The 14,625-nt window shown below is 52.5% G+C and overlaps 3 protein-coding genes across 3 annotated transcripts; 1 reads left to right on the forward strand and 2 right to left on the reverse strand.

Moving 5' to 3' along the window:
* Window positions 1-321: 321 nt before the first annotated feature.
* On the reverse strand, window positions 322-2,685 carry Z520_02235 (uncharacterized protein; the record flags this gene model as incomplete). The annotated part of the gene is made up of 6 exons (XM_016772749.1): window positions 322-554; window positions 656-1,175; window positions 1,232-1,731; window positions 1,779-2,251; window positions 2,300-2,502; window positions 2,551-2,685. The coding sequence occupies 6 exons, from the start codon at window positions 2,683-2,685 to the stop codon at window positions 322-324; spliced, it is 2,064 nt and encodes a 687-aa protein (XP_016636219.1).
* Window positions 2,686-5,413: 2,728 nt separating this feature from the next.
* Window positions 5,414-6,136, reverse strand: Z520_02236 (uncharacterized protein; the record flags this gene model as incomplete). Its single annotated transcript, XM_016772750.1, has 3 exons — window positions 5,414-5,675; window positions 5,731-5,815; window positions 5,872-6,136. The coding sequence occupies 3 exons, from the start codon at window positions 6,134-6,136 to the stop codon at window positions 5,414-5,416; spliced, it is 612 nt and encodes a 203-aa protein (XP_016636220.1).
* A 1,122-nt stretch (window positions 6,137-7,258) lies between these two features.
* Z520_02237 (uncharacterized protein) lies at window positions 7,259-8,926 on the forward strand (the record flags this gene model as incomplete). Its single annotated transcript, XM_016772751.1, has 1 exon — window positions 7,259-8,926. The coding sequence occupies one exon, from the start codon at window positions 7,259-7,261 to the stop codon at window positions 8,924-8,926; it is 1,668 nt and encodes a 555-aa protein (XP_016636221.1).
* Between the last annotated feature and the right edge of the window lie 5,699 nt (window positions 8,927-14,625).

Genomic DNA, 14,625 nt, shown 5'->3' on the forward strand with positions numbered 1-14,625 from the left:
GACAGAATGAGAACACAACTTGAATAAGTGAGCGAGTTTGCTTTGACTGGTTCAGTCTAGGAAGAGTCTCATCTGGAGACTGTTTCACCTCCAGAGACCTCTGTAGGTTGTCTTCACTGTTCCTCTCATGGCCTCCTACACATGACGTGCTGGTCCAGCCTCACTTCGCCGGGGTATCTTCGCAGCAGAATGAATAAAAAAGAGTGACCTTTCCATCTTCGCGCTCCTCAATTAGTCAGTCAGTCCGTCACTGTCTCCACGCCTCCCTCAGCAGGTAGGTGGACATTTTGAATCCATCGTCTGGTTCGATTTGTAGGTTGTTTACTCGCCCTTCATGACCACCTTCTCATCACCGTCCGGAGTCTGTTGTCCACTCGACTCGTCGGCCGTGACCTCGGCGGGGCGACCGTGGATCGCAGGCCCCCTCTTGCCCGAGACGTCCAGAATGATGGATTTGACCGTGTGAACCATGGTCTTGCGGCCCTGCCAGAGCGGGAACAGCCCCACGCAGAAGGTGCTGCAGAAGAGCCAGAGGATGCCGACCACGACCCAGCCTGTTCATGCGAGAAAGAATGACCGTTAGCACAGTGAGACAGAAAAAAAAATGAAAGGGATTTCATTTTCTTGAGACGGAGGGAAAAAAAGTAGGGCTTACCGGTAAAGAATTTCTTGGAAAAGATGTAGCCCGACCCGTACATCGGCATGGGCCACAGCACCAACAGGGCAATGGTCATGAAGGCGGTCAGGCTCCTTGAGATGATGGCCGCCTTGTTCAGCTTGGTCTGCTCGGCGGCTTCCTGTTCGGCCGTCCTCGCTGCGATCTCGCGTTGGATCTCCGTGTCCACGCTGGCACGGCGGATGATCTCAGAGTCGTCGCCCCTGCGGATCGCCTTCATCGACTCCCAGTCGTAGTTCTGCTTCCCGAAGGCGAACGTGAGGATTGGGACGAAGAGGAGCGGGCTGAGCAAGGCCGTGACGTTGCCCGCCAACATGGGATTGTTGGAGCCCGTGCAGTCGACGTTAAAGACGCCGCACTCCTTCTTGGCTGTGACGAGCCAGGCGATCAAGGCACACGCGAAACCTAGCACGGGGGCGCCGGCAGCGGCTTGCCAGTTTTGGTCCTTCCACATCAGCGCCAGAGTTGCCGGGATGACCGCACTGCTGATGATACAACCCTGAAAGCATATGCAGTTAGTAATATATCACAAATGCCGATTCATGGCAGGCTTACCATGAGAAGGTAGAGGTAGCCCATGCTCACACCAGCATAGAACAATCCAGTCGAAAAAGAGGCCAGGCAAATGGCGTAGACAATACAGGCAGCGTGGGACATTCGGATCAAGAACTTGCCCGAAGCCTTGGGGTTGATGTATGTCTGGTAGATGTCGTAGGTCCAGATGGATGAAACCGCAATCAGCTCTGCAGACGAGGCTGAGGTCACGGCCATGAAGACCAGGAGGAGAGTGGCGGCCGCTCCACCTTTTCCCAGAAGAGCGACGGCGGCATAAGGGAGGACTAACCCTGCACTGACATCGGCGTGGGACATGCGGTTCGGGTAGGTTGGGAAGACTGGGTTGTTTTCCAGGGCAAGGGCAGAGAGACCCATGGTTGTAGCACAAAGCCAAGGGATTGCAAACCACGAGAGACCGCCCATCACGTAACCCGGCAGCGCGTCGACTGGAGAGGCGGCGATAGCTTTGTTATAGTAGCCATTGTCCAAGAACACAGTCCCTGAATGGATCAGCAGAATTTCACAAGATAGGGAATAACCATCGTACCAAAATTGCCGACAATGTTGATCACGAAAAAGATAGCTCCCTCTTGACTTCGCATCGTCAGATAGCTACCGTCTTTGTTGCCTGACACGGGATGTCTTTTGGCCGCATCAACCAGAAGTTGCCAGACCTTGCCTGGTGAGCCCGCAACGTCATTCGTGGCATAAGCGCTAAATGCAAAGACGAAGATGATGACCAAGATGATAACCGTGTGGATATAGTCGGTCAAGAAAGTCGCTTTGATACCGCCGAACATGGTGTATAGAACGACACCCACTGGGAGGAGGAAGCATGCTGCTGCCGTGGGGACTCCACAAAGAGAGCTGGCCACAGCACTACCTCCAGTCAAAAGCATAGCTGTTACGAGGATGTTCGTCATGAGACCGAAAACCAGGAACACAATGTGAGTCACAACACCGTATCTGGCTTTGATCACTTCAAGAAACGTGTGCGCGTTGGGTGCACGTCTTTTTAATCTTGCATGAGGGTTAGCAAGTTGTGTGCCTTTAGTCTGCAGCACTTACTCGATGGCAATAGTTGCAAACAGTAAGATCTGAACAGTGGCTCCTGAGGCGTACCAGAATGGGCCGGAAACACCATACGAATAAGCCACACCGGAAGATTGAAGCAAGGTCGCAGCCCATGTCCAGCTGGACACGACAGCGGCCGCCACGAGACCAGACTTCACAGTTCTACCTGCTGTCGAGAATTCCTCAGAAGTTTGAACCTGAAAGGATGTCAGCTACAGCACAGTGCGAGATTGGGCAATACTGACTTCTCCATGATATCGTTTCAGTGCCCATGTCGTCCCAATCATGCCCAAGGCAAAGGCAAACCCAAGGCCCAGGATGATGCCATATCCAAACCCCTTTGAGAGCGGGACAATAGCTGCTCCTGCGGTATCAGACATCTTGAATCTAAGACGCCTGCCTTACGACACTAGTTGCTGTATTTCGAGGCAGGCTTGGCGACCAAGACGAAGGCTGGTTATTGTGGCCTGAAAGTGGGTGTTCTCACCTTATATATTCCTGGGCTTGCTGTTTGGTAAAACGAAGAAGCAGGCGGCTCCCAGTAAAAGAAAGTCTGGGGTCGTGGAGAGGACCTCATCTCCCTTCACCCTGCAAGAGCACGCGATGGCTGGCGCTGAAAATTTTTCCCTGCCTTGCTGGCCCGATAACGGCACAAGGGACGAGGGGCATGATATCTTCGATCCTCTCTGTGACCAAGCGAGAAAGCTGGGGGACCAGTTGGCGTGGAGTGCTGGTAGAGTTGACCTGCATGTTGACGCCAATTACGGACCTGGACACCAAGCCCGTTTGGCTAAGTCGAAACCCTGATAAGCACGACATGGATTGGAGGAAGATATGCAGTGGAGTGGGAGGCAGATCACCCGCTGGCAAGTGACAAGTGTGTTGAAAGGCTTGTTGGGAGCCCTGAGTGACAAGCCGATTGAAAAATAGAAAACCCATCTTATCAAGAAAACCAGCCTCGCTGATTGGCCAAGCCCGACTGTCATCGGCTATCTCCTCCTACACCTTCCTTCCCTGCCACCTCTATTGAGCAGGCGCAATCTGCTTGTAGCATGCCATTAGCTTGTGTCAACGCCCAAGACCATAGGTATACTTACTACGGGGATCCCATAAGACCTCCGAGCCCCTCATGGATCAAGATAATTGGTGATGCCTGGAGAAAGGATCTGCAGGTTAATCATCCACGGGTGGCCCTCACGTTCTTTTGACACCATGAAACACTGCTGTGTGCTTTTGAGAGATCCGTTCGTCGGATCAAAGATGCCGTGCGCAGCATGTCAAAGCTCCTGAGGAGATGTTGTAGCCCTAGAATGACTGGTCATTGGTTCCTCAGGCTTTGAGTCGCTGCGACCCTAGCAGCAAAAAGCCGCTTCTCTTCCCTGGGCCTTCGAGGCAGCTGACCTTGCTTTCTCCTGGGATGCCTCTTTTTCAGTCTGCAGGGCGATAGCAGACTCAGCGCGATTGGCGAATCTTGATGTTGACTTGAACAGCAGCTCGTTCTGGTCGCAGTAGCGTGCTCTAGCCACGGGCTCGTCCTTGGCCCCGAGGCTGAATTGATAAGCCCGAATATTCAGATGCAGGCCTCTGTCGTTCGAGAACTCCATTGAGGCACGGTGCCCATCGCCTGTTCTAGATGAGACTTGCCCCAGCGAGTCTCGCTTTCGTGATAAGATCTGTGAGCCAAACTTCCAGACCATGCAAATGCAGGGATGTATACCATGTGTTCGAAGCTCTTGAATCCAATGATAAATTAGACCAGTCAAGGTTCACAATCTCTGCTTGAGGTCTATCAGGCAGGTTCTGGCGGGACAGGGTTCGGTGGTCCAGGGCTTATGGCCAATGATTCGGTCCTGTTTGATGACAGCAAAGCTTCTCGTAGTGCCCCTGCAGAGAATAGCCGCATGAGATACATGGAAGCGTAGGAGACTGGCAGGCCTTCACAGCTAATCAGAGGCGAGTCGAACTTTTCGAGCGAGCTGGAGAAGAAAAATCTGCCGTCTCGGCTGGAGATGTGGGTGGCAGGCTTCACTGGAGCAGATTCACCATCTCGTGAAGTGAAGTCGACGCATTTTCAGAGTCCTTAGTGCGTTCTCCAGCCGTGATTGCAGAAGAGATCTCCCTCCCGCTTCGCTTCCAGCGCAGGAAACGGCCTGCCACGATAAGAAACTCCTGTTCGATGTGTCTCAGCAGTTTCCCAGGACCTTAGGGGCTCCCATTGTGACAAAAGCGACGTGACCAGTCTACCGGTGAGTGTGCGGGCTAGAGGCGCTCGAGAACGAGGCGCAGTACCTTGTGTACTTGTCGTTTCAGTATCCCGTCTCATCGCATCGTTGACTTATCCTGCTATTGCAAGATTTCACGAGACCGGGCATCGGCGACGACGACGGCAGTCGAGCTCGGTTTCAGGTAGCATTTCGCCCTCCTCTCTCCAGGACATCTGTGCTCAGGCAGACGCTTCAGGTTCAGAATATTTGCAGCAATGGGTCGAGTCAAAATACCTTCTGGATTTCCGTAAGGTTCGGCAATTGCGCAATGATTAAGCATGAGAAAGCAATGCATCTCCTTTGGACGATTTTGGCCATTGCAGCCGAACAACAAAATGGCTGCACGGATCGTCCCGAGGTGGCATGAGGAGGCGTTATATTGCAGCAGACCAAACTGAGACAACACTTAACGAATTTTCACTTGAAAGAGTGCTCAAACGGTCAGGGTGGAAAGAAGGAAAGAGGAAATGCAGGCAGGATAAAGGTGGAGAGCAATCGCCTGGAGTCAAGTTAATGGCTTGCGCTTTGCTTGGACGTGCACGATCCCAGAATTACACTGAAGATATTTGGGGACCAGACAGGCGCCTTGTTGCTGGCATGGCAGTAGGATCTGTCAGATATATCGGTGCATAGCGAGTCTGTCAAGCAGTGAGCATCTCATTGGCAAAACAAGCCTCTTGCTAGTCGCTGGCTGTGCGACTGAGTTAGACACCACAAAACAAGCCAAGCACAGTAAAGACCCGAAGATATGTATTGACCTGTCTTTTCGTGCGACAAACTCCTAAGATTACAAGGCGCAGCCATCAAACAACGTTTGGCAGTCGATCCTTTTTGGGGGCTTCTCTTAATGTTCATGATGTGGCTCGCCGTGGTATCCAACTATCTTCATTCTTCCGATCATTTCACCGACGGTGAAGAAACCCAATACCTGGGCGAAGACGATGCCGAAGGTGGTCAGCTGGCTACTGTTTGCGTTGCGAATGGTGCCCAGCACGGAGTCCGGGTTGACGGCTTTGACTGCAGAGCTCGCGCTCGACGTGATGGACGCCGGATTCCGGAAGACATTAATCACAGGTTGGAAATAGGATTGAAACTGGGCCACAGAGCTGGGAGGAGTCAGTTCGAATGTGTAGACAACGTTTGTTTTCATATCCGACTTACGGAGGAGCCATCTGTTGACCCTTGAACATGATCCGTGCGAGCTCCCATCCAACGCGAGAGTAGTAGACCGTAGGCGGTATTAATGCTGCAGTCAAGTTAACCGGTGCTCTGACATCTGCCACGGTGTATTTTGCAGCATACATTCGACAAAAGAAATGACTCTTCCCGTTCTTCCCCCAACTCTGCTTAGGGCGCTGTACGCGGAGGAGCCGACTCTGGAAATTGCGGAGCCGGCGGAGCTCGAAACACGGCTCAAGCCTTCTGAAGCCTTTGACACAGCCTGCTTGGAGCTTTCTTGCGCCTTTGAGGCGGCTTCTGAGGTTGTGGAAGCTTGTCTGAAATTGGTTCGGCGCAGGAGCAATTTGGACTGCCGGAGAAGGGCGCGAGAGGTGGGAGCTGCCGACATGGCTGCTGGAGCTCCGGACGGAGCTTCAAGAGTGAGGAGAGAAGGGTGGTGAGAACGGCGGCACACCTCCTCAAGCAGTGGTGGTGGTTGTGTTGCGTTGCGGTGGTCAAACGGGACTGAGTGAAAAAAGAGCCAAAGCTGTTCGGAGGCCAAAAGTCCAATTCAATGGACCGGAAAATTTCGGGCCGTGCGAGCTGTTGATTGGTCAGACATCAGCCTGGTACCTGGCCGGAAAAACTCTCATCTATCAATTTGTTCTTCCACTTCAAGTTGACAAAGGATAATGCGAAAAGATCAATGTCGGCCAGACTCAATCTGCTTCAATTTGTGCATGTGCTTTCAATTGTTGTCTGCCTGATTATGGTTTGTTCTTTCGAAACCGTCATAGAGGTTCTGCGTCACACTTCGATCTCGTTGGACCCAATCCCTCCTCCCCCAACAAACCTCTCTCCATGGTCACAAGATTGGAAATTTCCAGCAAGAACTGTGCCCATTGTCCCGTGTCGATTACCCAACCTCTTGTTCGATGCATGTGCCATCGTCTCATCCCCACGGGTCTCACCTCCCTTTGCAAACCAGTACCGATATATTGGATCTGGTACTAAACCTGAAACAAGCTGTTTAGGCCCTAAGACCCCCAGCCGAGTTCCCCGGGAACCAACATCCCTTGAGCCCCCCGAGCCCCTGCAGCAGATCTCGAACGTTCGTCCATCGTGAACTTGTAACGTGCCATTCTTCCTCTTCGTAGACCTCTTCTCCAAGCTATGCTCACCATGTAGAGGACGACGGTCACGAAAGACATTCTCCATTTGCGACATTATCTGAAGAGGTTTGTTGGTTGGCGTTCTGGTTCCATGCCTGGGTGGTGGCTTCTTTGTCCTTTTTCGCCAGCCGCTTCTCAGCATGCGAGCTGTTGTCGAATTGTGAACGGGTAACTGCTTGTCTTTGGGTGTGCTAAGTCACAGCTGCTGAACCTGGCGGTCCTGTTGCTATCGGAATCTCTCACATTCACCTCAAATCTCTCTTGCTGCAATCTCCAAGTCAACTCAGTTCACAATCCGCAAAAACAGTAACTCCGAAACTCCGGATAGAAGCCAGGCTCATCAGATCAACGACAACATCATGGCTGCCAAACATCGACAACCTTCGTCTCAACCTCCTCAACCTCCTCAATCGCATCCTCCACGTCGGTCGCTCAGGCAAGGCCTCAAAGATGTGTTTCTCCGAACTCTACGAAGATCATCTCAGCCCCAGGCTGGCACAACCTCCCTCGGTTCTGGCATATTGCGTCGAGCAGAATCCTCGGGGTCCTTCTTCATGTCAACGACCACGTTCTCCTCCTTTGTCGAATTGCCAGAGAGTCGATCTAGTCTTGAAGGGTATACCATCTCGCGAGCAATCCCCAATCGATTTCAGTCCACCACCCACGTATCGTCACGCAAACCGCCTGGACAACAGTCACTCCTTCCTGCTACCAGCCTCAGTCAGTTCAACCTCCATCAATCTTACCTTCACCCCTCTATCGGTCCCCAACGAGCAGTTCACGATGCCATGTCGCCTTCGTTGTTGTCTGTTGCCAGTCGGCAAGCGAGTATGGCCAGTTTCTCGACCTTGTCGACCATTTCCAGCGCTTCCACTCTGAGGATCCAGGAGTCTCGTGAGGCACTTGCCTCTTCAAAGGCGAGAGCAGGGTCATACAAGAACCCCCAAGCACCAGCGGCCAAGGGTCGAACCAAACATGTCTCGTGGCTGCACTCACCCTCTGCAAGTTCTGTCTCGGTGGCCGACTCCGGGAAGCAGTCTGACGATCCATCTGGCCTCAGATTGGTGGAGCATTTTAAGTCGTTTTGTATTCTCGACACCGCCGTGGCTGGACTCCCTGTCGTCGCTACGTCCAAAGAACTTCGCTACATTTTCGACGTCGGCGAACCCTTCTTCCTGAACAACTGTGAATGCGAAGGTGCTTCGATGGACATTGTGACCGGTCAAGATGCTGCAGGTGACCCAGTCACTCACCTCGTGTTATTCACACCTCTTATCATTCCCAGCAGCGGCCGCAGCCGATTCATGCTAGCTTGCCTGATCGACGTTACTCAGTTCATCAATGACACGGCGTCACTTCCAGAACTGGAACACGAGCTCGACACGTCCACCATAGAAAGTGGAGTGCAAACCCCGTTGCAGGATCGGAAAGACCTCAGTTGGAGTGGTCGCAGCTACAAGCTCTCTGCCGACGATCTCCTTGGTGGCTGCATGTTACCCGGCGACCGAGAAACGGCGACAAAGCCACCCAAGAATGATGAGACGTCAGAGGATATTTGGCTGAATTTGGCGGAAGAAGAAAGGAGCAGACGATCATCAACCAGGACCACGGTCAGCTCGACACCGAAGATTAGCCAGGTCGCAAGATCGAACGCCTCTCACACGTCGACGACTAGCAGTACCGTGGATGAGGTGTTGGACGAGTTTATGAGCGACCTGCAGGAGCTCTATTCGGATTTTTTCCTTTTAGGCAAATCTCCGCTTGATGACACCTGCTTTGAGATTTGCAACGTTTCACCCCTACTCTATTCGACCAGAGAATATATCAACGGACACCTTTCTCGTACGGGAGCGCAGCAAATGGCTGAGTTGAGCGCATCTCTGGCCCAGGAGACGCCATTCAACATGCACGTAAAATGGGGCCCGCAGGGACTGGACAAAAGGATGTATTGTAGTCCAATGTACACGGCGAATTCCATCACGTGGATTTGTTTTCTCGTGGATTATCAGATGCCATTGATGTGGTAACAGCAGCTCGCAGCAGTGGAAATCCTTCCTGCTGTGGTCATGCCCGAAACGACGCCGAGTTTCTGAATGGGGGTTTACAGCAAGATAAGCATACGCATGTCCTTGGAATGGTATTACACAGTTGCAACAAGGTGGCAATTTACGATAAACAATAATAGCTCCAACGCCTTTGTTGCCACCGATGATCTCTCCGCAGCAAGGGACGTTCTCCGCTATAATGCTGGGTCTGCTTCTGATCGTTTTCGAGCTCTGATCTCTCCAAACAAGCGGGTATCGACAGCCAACAGGAAAATAAGTGAAACAAAGGAAATGATTGTCACTACTAGAAGGGCCGAGAATTGAACGATGACGGCACAACGTCGCAACTGGCAGGGTGGAAAGATCTTCGCGGGCGGAGTCCTAGGCAAAATCTCCCCTTTGTGGCATTCGGACGCCTAGCTGGGTCTTTGCTGGGTCTCTGCGGTCCGTCTGGGCGTTTCTAGCGGGCATTCGGCACAGCAGAATCGACAGGGGTCTGGCGGCAGGGCTACCTAAGCAAGGCAACAGAGAAAGCAGCCCTGGCCTGACTCGCCTCCTCCTCCTGTCATGGGGCGGGCCCCTCTGGACCACGCCAACGTCTAACAGTTGCCGCACACGGAAACGCGCCATCCGATCGCCCCTTCGATTAAGCGGAAGAGGCACCGAAGAGGCACGCAACGTTGGGTCGAATCTTCGCTCCTTCTTTCGCTCAACAAGACGATGGCACCCACGAGTTTTAGCGAACGAATCCACTCCAGGGGAGCCCTCGGATTTTCTCTGCCCTCATCCACCACCTTATCCACCCTGTGGTTACCCCAGTTCACAGCGCGTATCCGATTTGCAACGCCTTGTCCCCTCCGTCCGGTATCGCGGCGGCGGGTGATACTTCAGTCTCACTCAGTGGCATTGCGCTAAAGGCCTCTGATGAAAATGGCAAGGTTTAGAGTGCTCATGCTCGACATTTAAGACTACCCCACGGTTCGCTTTCGAGGTGTTGGATCCCGCTGCGGCTTCTGGAACAGAGTTCATTAGGACGAAGACATCCAAAGCCGCCGACCGGCGAAATCCACCCCAATTCCCTGGTGAACCTCTCGACAGTACTACATACACCCAACACCACCTTCGTCCGGCTTCAATCACTACCCCTCCGCGATCGTCGTGTCTCGAGCATCTTCCCATTCCTTTGGCCTCTGATCATTCCACTGCAGTGAAAGATCTCCCACCTACGTCGTCGGCCAGGATGTTCAACGAGAACTTCTCCTTCGGATCGTCCCCGCACCCGAGCTCCCTCGCCTTCAATATTGAAGAAAGTACTTCGGCAGAGATCTCTCCCTTTACCTCACGATGCTCATCACCACATTCTTCACACGCACCTGCATCTCGTCGAGACTCTCGCTTCGACGCATACAGATCTGTGCCTCGACATCCCTCAATCACTGCGTTGACAGCACAGCTGCAGTCTCAAGCCTTGAGCGATACGGAGATGCGTTCCCCCTCACCATCCCCCAGTGACATGGCTTCCCCTTCCGACTCAACGACGCTTGACGATGAAGGATACTGCGAAGGGCCAGATACACCCGCTACGACTGCATCCGACTTGTCCTTCGATTCTCCTGATATTGATCCGACGCTGTGGGAGCTCTCGATGTCGGACACAATGGTGGCTACATCATCACCTCGGCCCTCATTGTCTCTCGAAGCACAAGCATTATCATCATACACCATGCGTCGACGGCAGCGACAGGCTCTGGTGCGACTACAATGCTTAGCAACCCGAACACCAGACCTGGCTATGCTCATCGAGGAGTGCCATCCGTCTTCGTTGCCGTTGGAGACGGCGATCCTGAAGGCCTACAGTTCTTCCAAGGGAAGGAGTGACTCCTCATGCGGCGTTTCTGGAGGAGGGTCGTGTGCGAATACGATGAGCTCGGGGCGGATAGAAAAGGAACGGAGCGGCTCTGTGGTTGCTGTGAGGAAGGCACCGAGGATGAGGAAAAGGACTAGCTGAGGCTACGACGATAATCTGGATTGTTGTTTACGATGATATGGCGTGATACCAATACCAAAAGCGAAACAGGAGTTTTAATGAAACATGATTTCAAGCACATGCTGGCTGTTATCCTATTTCGATATCTGGTTCCCATTGGTTCCCTCTCTTGGTTGGGGGCGAATGACCTGTGACGACAGCCACCGGAGAAGAATCTTGAGGAAAAGCAAGTGCAAGTCGACGACGAGAATCTAATGTGGCCAGCGCACGGCCTGACGGAACCTCGTGAGTCCAGCCAGGGGTCATGCGCCACAGCCACTGGTCACTGTGGAACGAAGCCCGAAAATACGAGGCCTGATCCGAAAGGCATATGATCAGGCAGTCATCAGTGGATAGGACAAGAATGGTTCAACTCCAAGGGAAAAAGCAACGTGGGGTCATGCGAATCACAGACATTCCTCGCAAGCCTCTTCCTCAGCAGTCCAGGCCTGGAGGGGTTGGACTTGGATCCGGGCAGCGTCGCCATCTTCCAAGAGACCAATAACGCACAATCGAGGCAAACAGATGGACTTTTCCCACCCGGAAAACACGATTGATCTCACATGTGTACTCGTATTGTGATGGAATTCGTTTCCGCCAACACACAACCACAAGGAGGATGCGGACCCGCTGCTATGCTCCGAATGAGAAAAAAGATTTGGGACGAAACTCCGTGGCGTGATGGATTGGGCCGCGCACCCTTTGGGGAGGCGAGGCTTTTGTTCCACGGCGGCGATTTCCGGTCCTGATTGTGTGGCGGGTGGATGAAATGCGCTTTTGACGATTTCTAGGACAGTTACAAGGAACTGTCGAATACCCGCCAGCAGCGAGATGGCCTCATGGAAAATTGGCAAGGGGATGCATCGAGTCCAAAGGCGCGGTGTCTTGCTACATATAGTTTGTTACCCAGAGCCTTGAGGCGGGCAAGCCCAGAAAGGTTGTCCATACTGCTGTATATATATATATATATAATAAAGCGGCTGATTACTATTTAATACTCGACTCTGGCTGACTTTCGTCTCTTGAGTATACATTTGCACAGTCGCATAATATTTCTTTGTCCCGCTTTGGCCGATGAATGCGTGCCAAATAAGAGCAGGTATCTGGCCGCCGGCTGTAGGTATGGTCATGGCCATGACTTTGGTTATGGTAACGGTCATGGCTGCGATGGCATGTCATGTTCATTCCTGCAACTTCCATCGAGGGCGCTCGCAAAGATCTTGATCCGGTAACATAGCGAAACAAGCTGGTAGATTCTGCGGGTGCTCGGGTCAGGGGCCTCGTAGTAGCTATGTTTGTACCATGCATAGTCCAAAGCAGCTCAATCATGCACATCTACACACCCCTAAGAGTATGTGTGTGCATGATCGAACGGAGGACACTCGCGTACTACGTATCTAATACTCGATATACCCACTCCTTGTACCCTAGGGGTAGGTGGATAGCTAGCTACCTACCTAGGTAGCTACAGAGTTTTGCAGCGGGTGGATGGATGCCCGGCCACGATGGGAAAAGAAAAAGGAAAAAGAAAAGACCATGTCAGAAAAAGAAAAGACAAAAGAGAAAAAAAAATTCTTCCTAATGCCAAATGCTGATACCAGTCCCAAAAATCAAAGAGACGTCGCAAGCCGCCGGACGAGAGGCGGACGATTGAAGAAAAAAAGTTGCTTTTTATTATTCGTCTACCGACCTGAGAAAGCTATGCCGCCCTTAATTGGTTATGAGTAACTGGGTATGTCTGGGGTAGGCATACGTGGCTTACCAGCTGTCTAGCTGGGGAGTGTCGCTTACTCGTAGGTGCTACGCTGATCGGATGCCGACGAAGTGGGCAGTTACTAGGTGGGTTTCCCCTATTTCGTTGGGTAGCTAGGCGGCTCGTAGAGTTACTCCGCGTCCCTAGGTAGCTCAGTAGGTACGTGGTATGCAGAGGTTCATCAATTTTCCTCGTAGCTGGGCTGGGCTAGCACTCGTTTCGCAGCCCTAGCAGATTTTTCTTTCTTTTCGGCCTTGTGCTTCGACTACTAAACTTTTTCTTGCTTCCTTTCCTCACACTAAGACCACTAATACTAACCCCGCGAGAATTTTGCTTGTGTGCTAAAAGGCCCCATGCACTCGGTACACCTTGAAAGAACCTGCCGCTGTGGAGTGTGGGGAATCGGACGTACATGGCGAGCAGGTAGCCAAATGCCGATATCGCTCGACAGGCCAAAGGAGACGGGGGGAGGAAAAGAAACAAGGAAGACAACCACACCTTGGATGGGTCCGGGGTCTAAGTGCACAGTCGATTCCGCGTCGGTCTTGAACGGCATGACACACCGTTGTGTCCATTCGAACCTCGAGCAACATCCAATGACCAAAGAAGTTGGCCTGACTTGGGCTCGATGAGATCCAAATATGTCCCTTGGGTGGAGTCCAGGTTCGCTTCTGAGTCACTGTGTAACAGATCTCTTCTGTGAGGGAGCTGTGTATGTATGTCTCTTACCTTCTCTGACTCATGGGAATGCTGGAAGGCATGTCCAATAAGACTGTGCAGTGTTTTCATCATGAGGTCTTTGTGAAGCGACCATCGCAACTTTCCGCATTCATCGAGCAGTGGACCGCTTCAGCCATGCCAGAATGGTAGCTACCTCTCTTAGGTACGCCTGTTCGCCAACGAACAAACGTCAAGCCACAACAGGTGTAAAGCCGCGCCATGACAGCATCATGCTTGACCAGTCCGATTGCCTTCAATGCTAGCGCGCTCATTTACATCTTCAAATCTTCCTCATCGTGCCGAAGCGAGATCGTCTATGCACGACATTGAGACGTGCAGCCGGAGATCATGAACTGCCGTCTAGTCAGGTTCGCTCAGGCAGATCTCCCGTGGCTTGACTGCGGTACGTATCTTCCACAACTCCAACGCTGTCGTCAAGCGACGGAAGAGAGTGCGGTCAACAGAGAGAGATCGTTAGACTTCGACTTGAAAACAAACGGAGTCATACTTCGCGTAGACTCCGCGAGCAGCTCCATTTCTTCTCCGCGAGCAGCTCCATTTCTTCTTCGCGAGCAGCTCAATGAACAGATGCGTCATGGGAAATGCTGAAAGGACTTAGGCGGAGAACCTGAAGGTCTGGAGAGTCGAACCATGGACTCAACGTTCTCCGTGCGAACACCGACATCTTCGGTACCGTGTCGACTCAAGCAGTCTCATCTGACCGCATGGATTTGGATTCATTGCACCAACTCCTTCAAATCCGGCGAGGAGTCCACAGGCAACCCGATGTTGGACCGTCGAGACGACATCTCAACCCCGAATATCCCCCCGTCCTGTAAACGATATCTGACATGGACAGAACACGACCTCGGGGCTCTGTGCGAGGAGCGGCCATGGATCCTGATTCCTACCTTCTCCGAACAGATCACAACACAGCGCAACCCTCCGTATCCTCCGTACTTCGCTCGAAGCTCGATAAATCATCGGAGCAGTGCATTCGTTTCTTCTCTTGCACACATGTTTCGGAATGGTTTGGGCGATAAAGAATGCGTTTGTAAGCGGATGCTGATGCTGGGCCTGACAAAGTGGCCCGATCTGAATCTAGATTCAGCGATTGGGGGCCCCATCGCGGAAAGCTCTTCCAGCAAGCTCGTATTGCAGGTAGCTAGGTAGGACGCCTTC

This window comes from Fonsecaea multimorphosa, assembly GCF_000836435.1.
Source record: "Fonsecaea multimorphosa CBS 102226 unplaced genomic scaffold supercont1.3, whole genome shotgun sequence".
Lineage (NCBI taxonomy): Eukaryota > Fungi > Ascomycota > Eurotiomycetes > Chaetothyriales > Herpotrichiellaceae > Fonsecaea > Fonsecaea multimorphosa.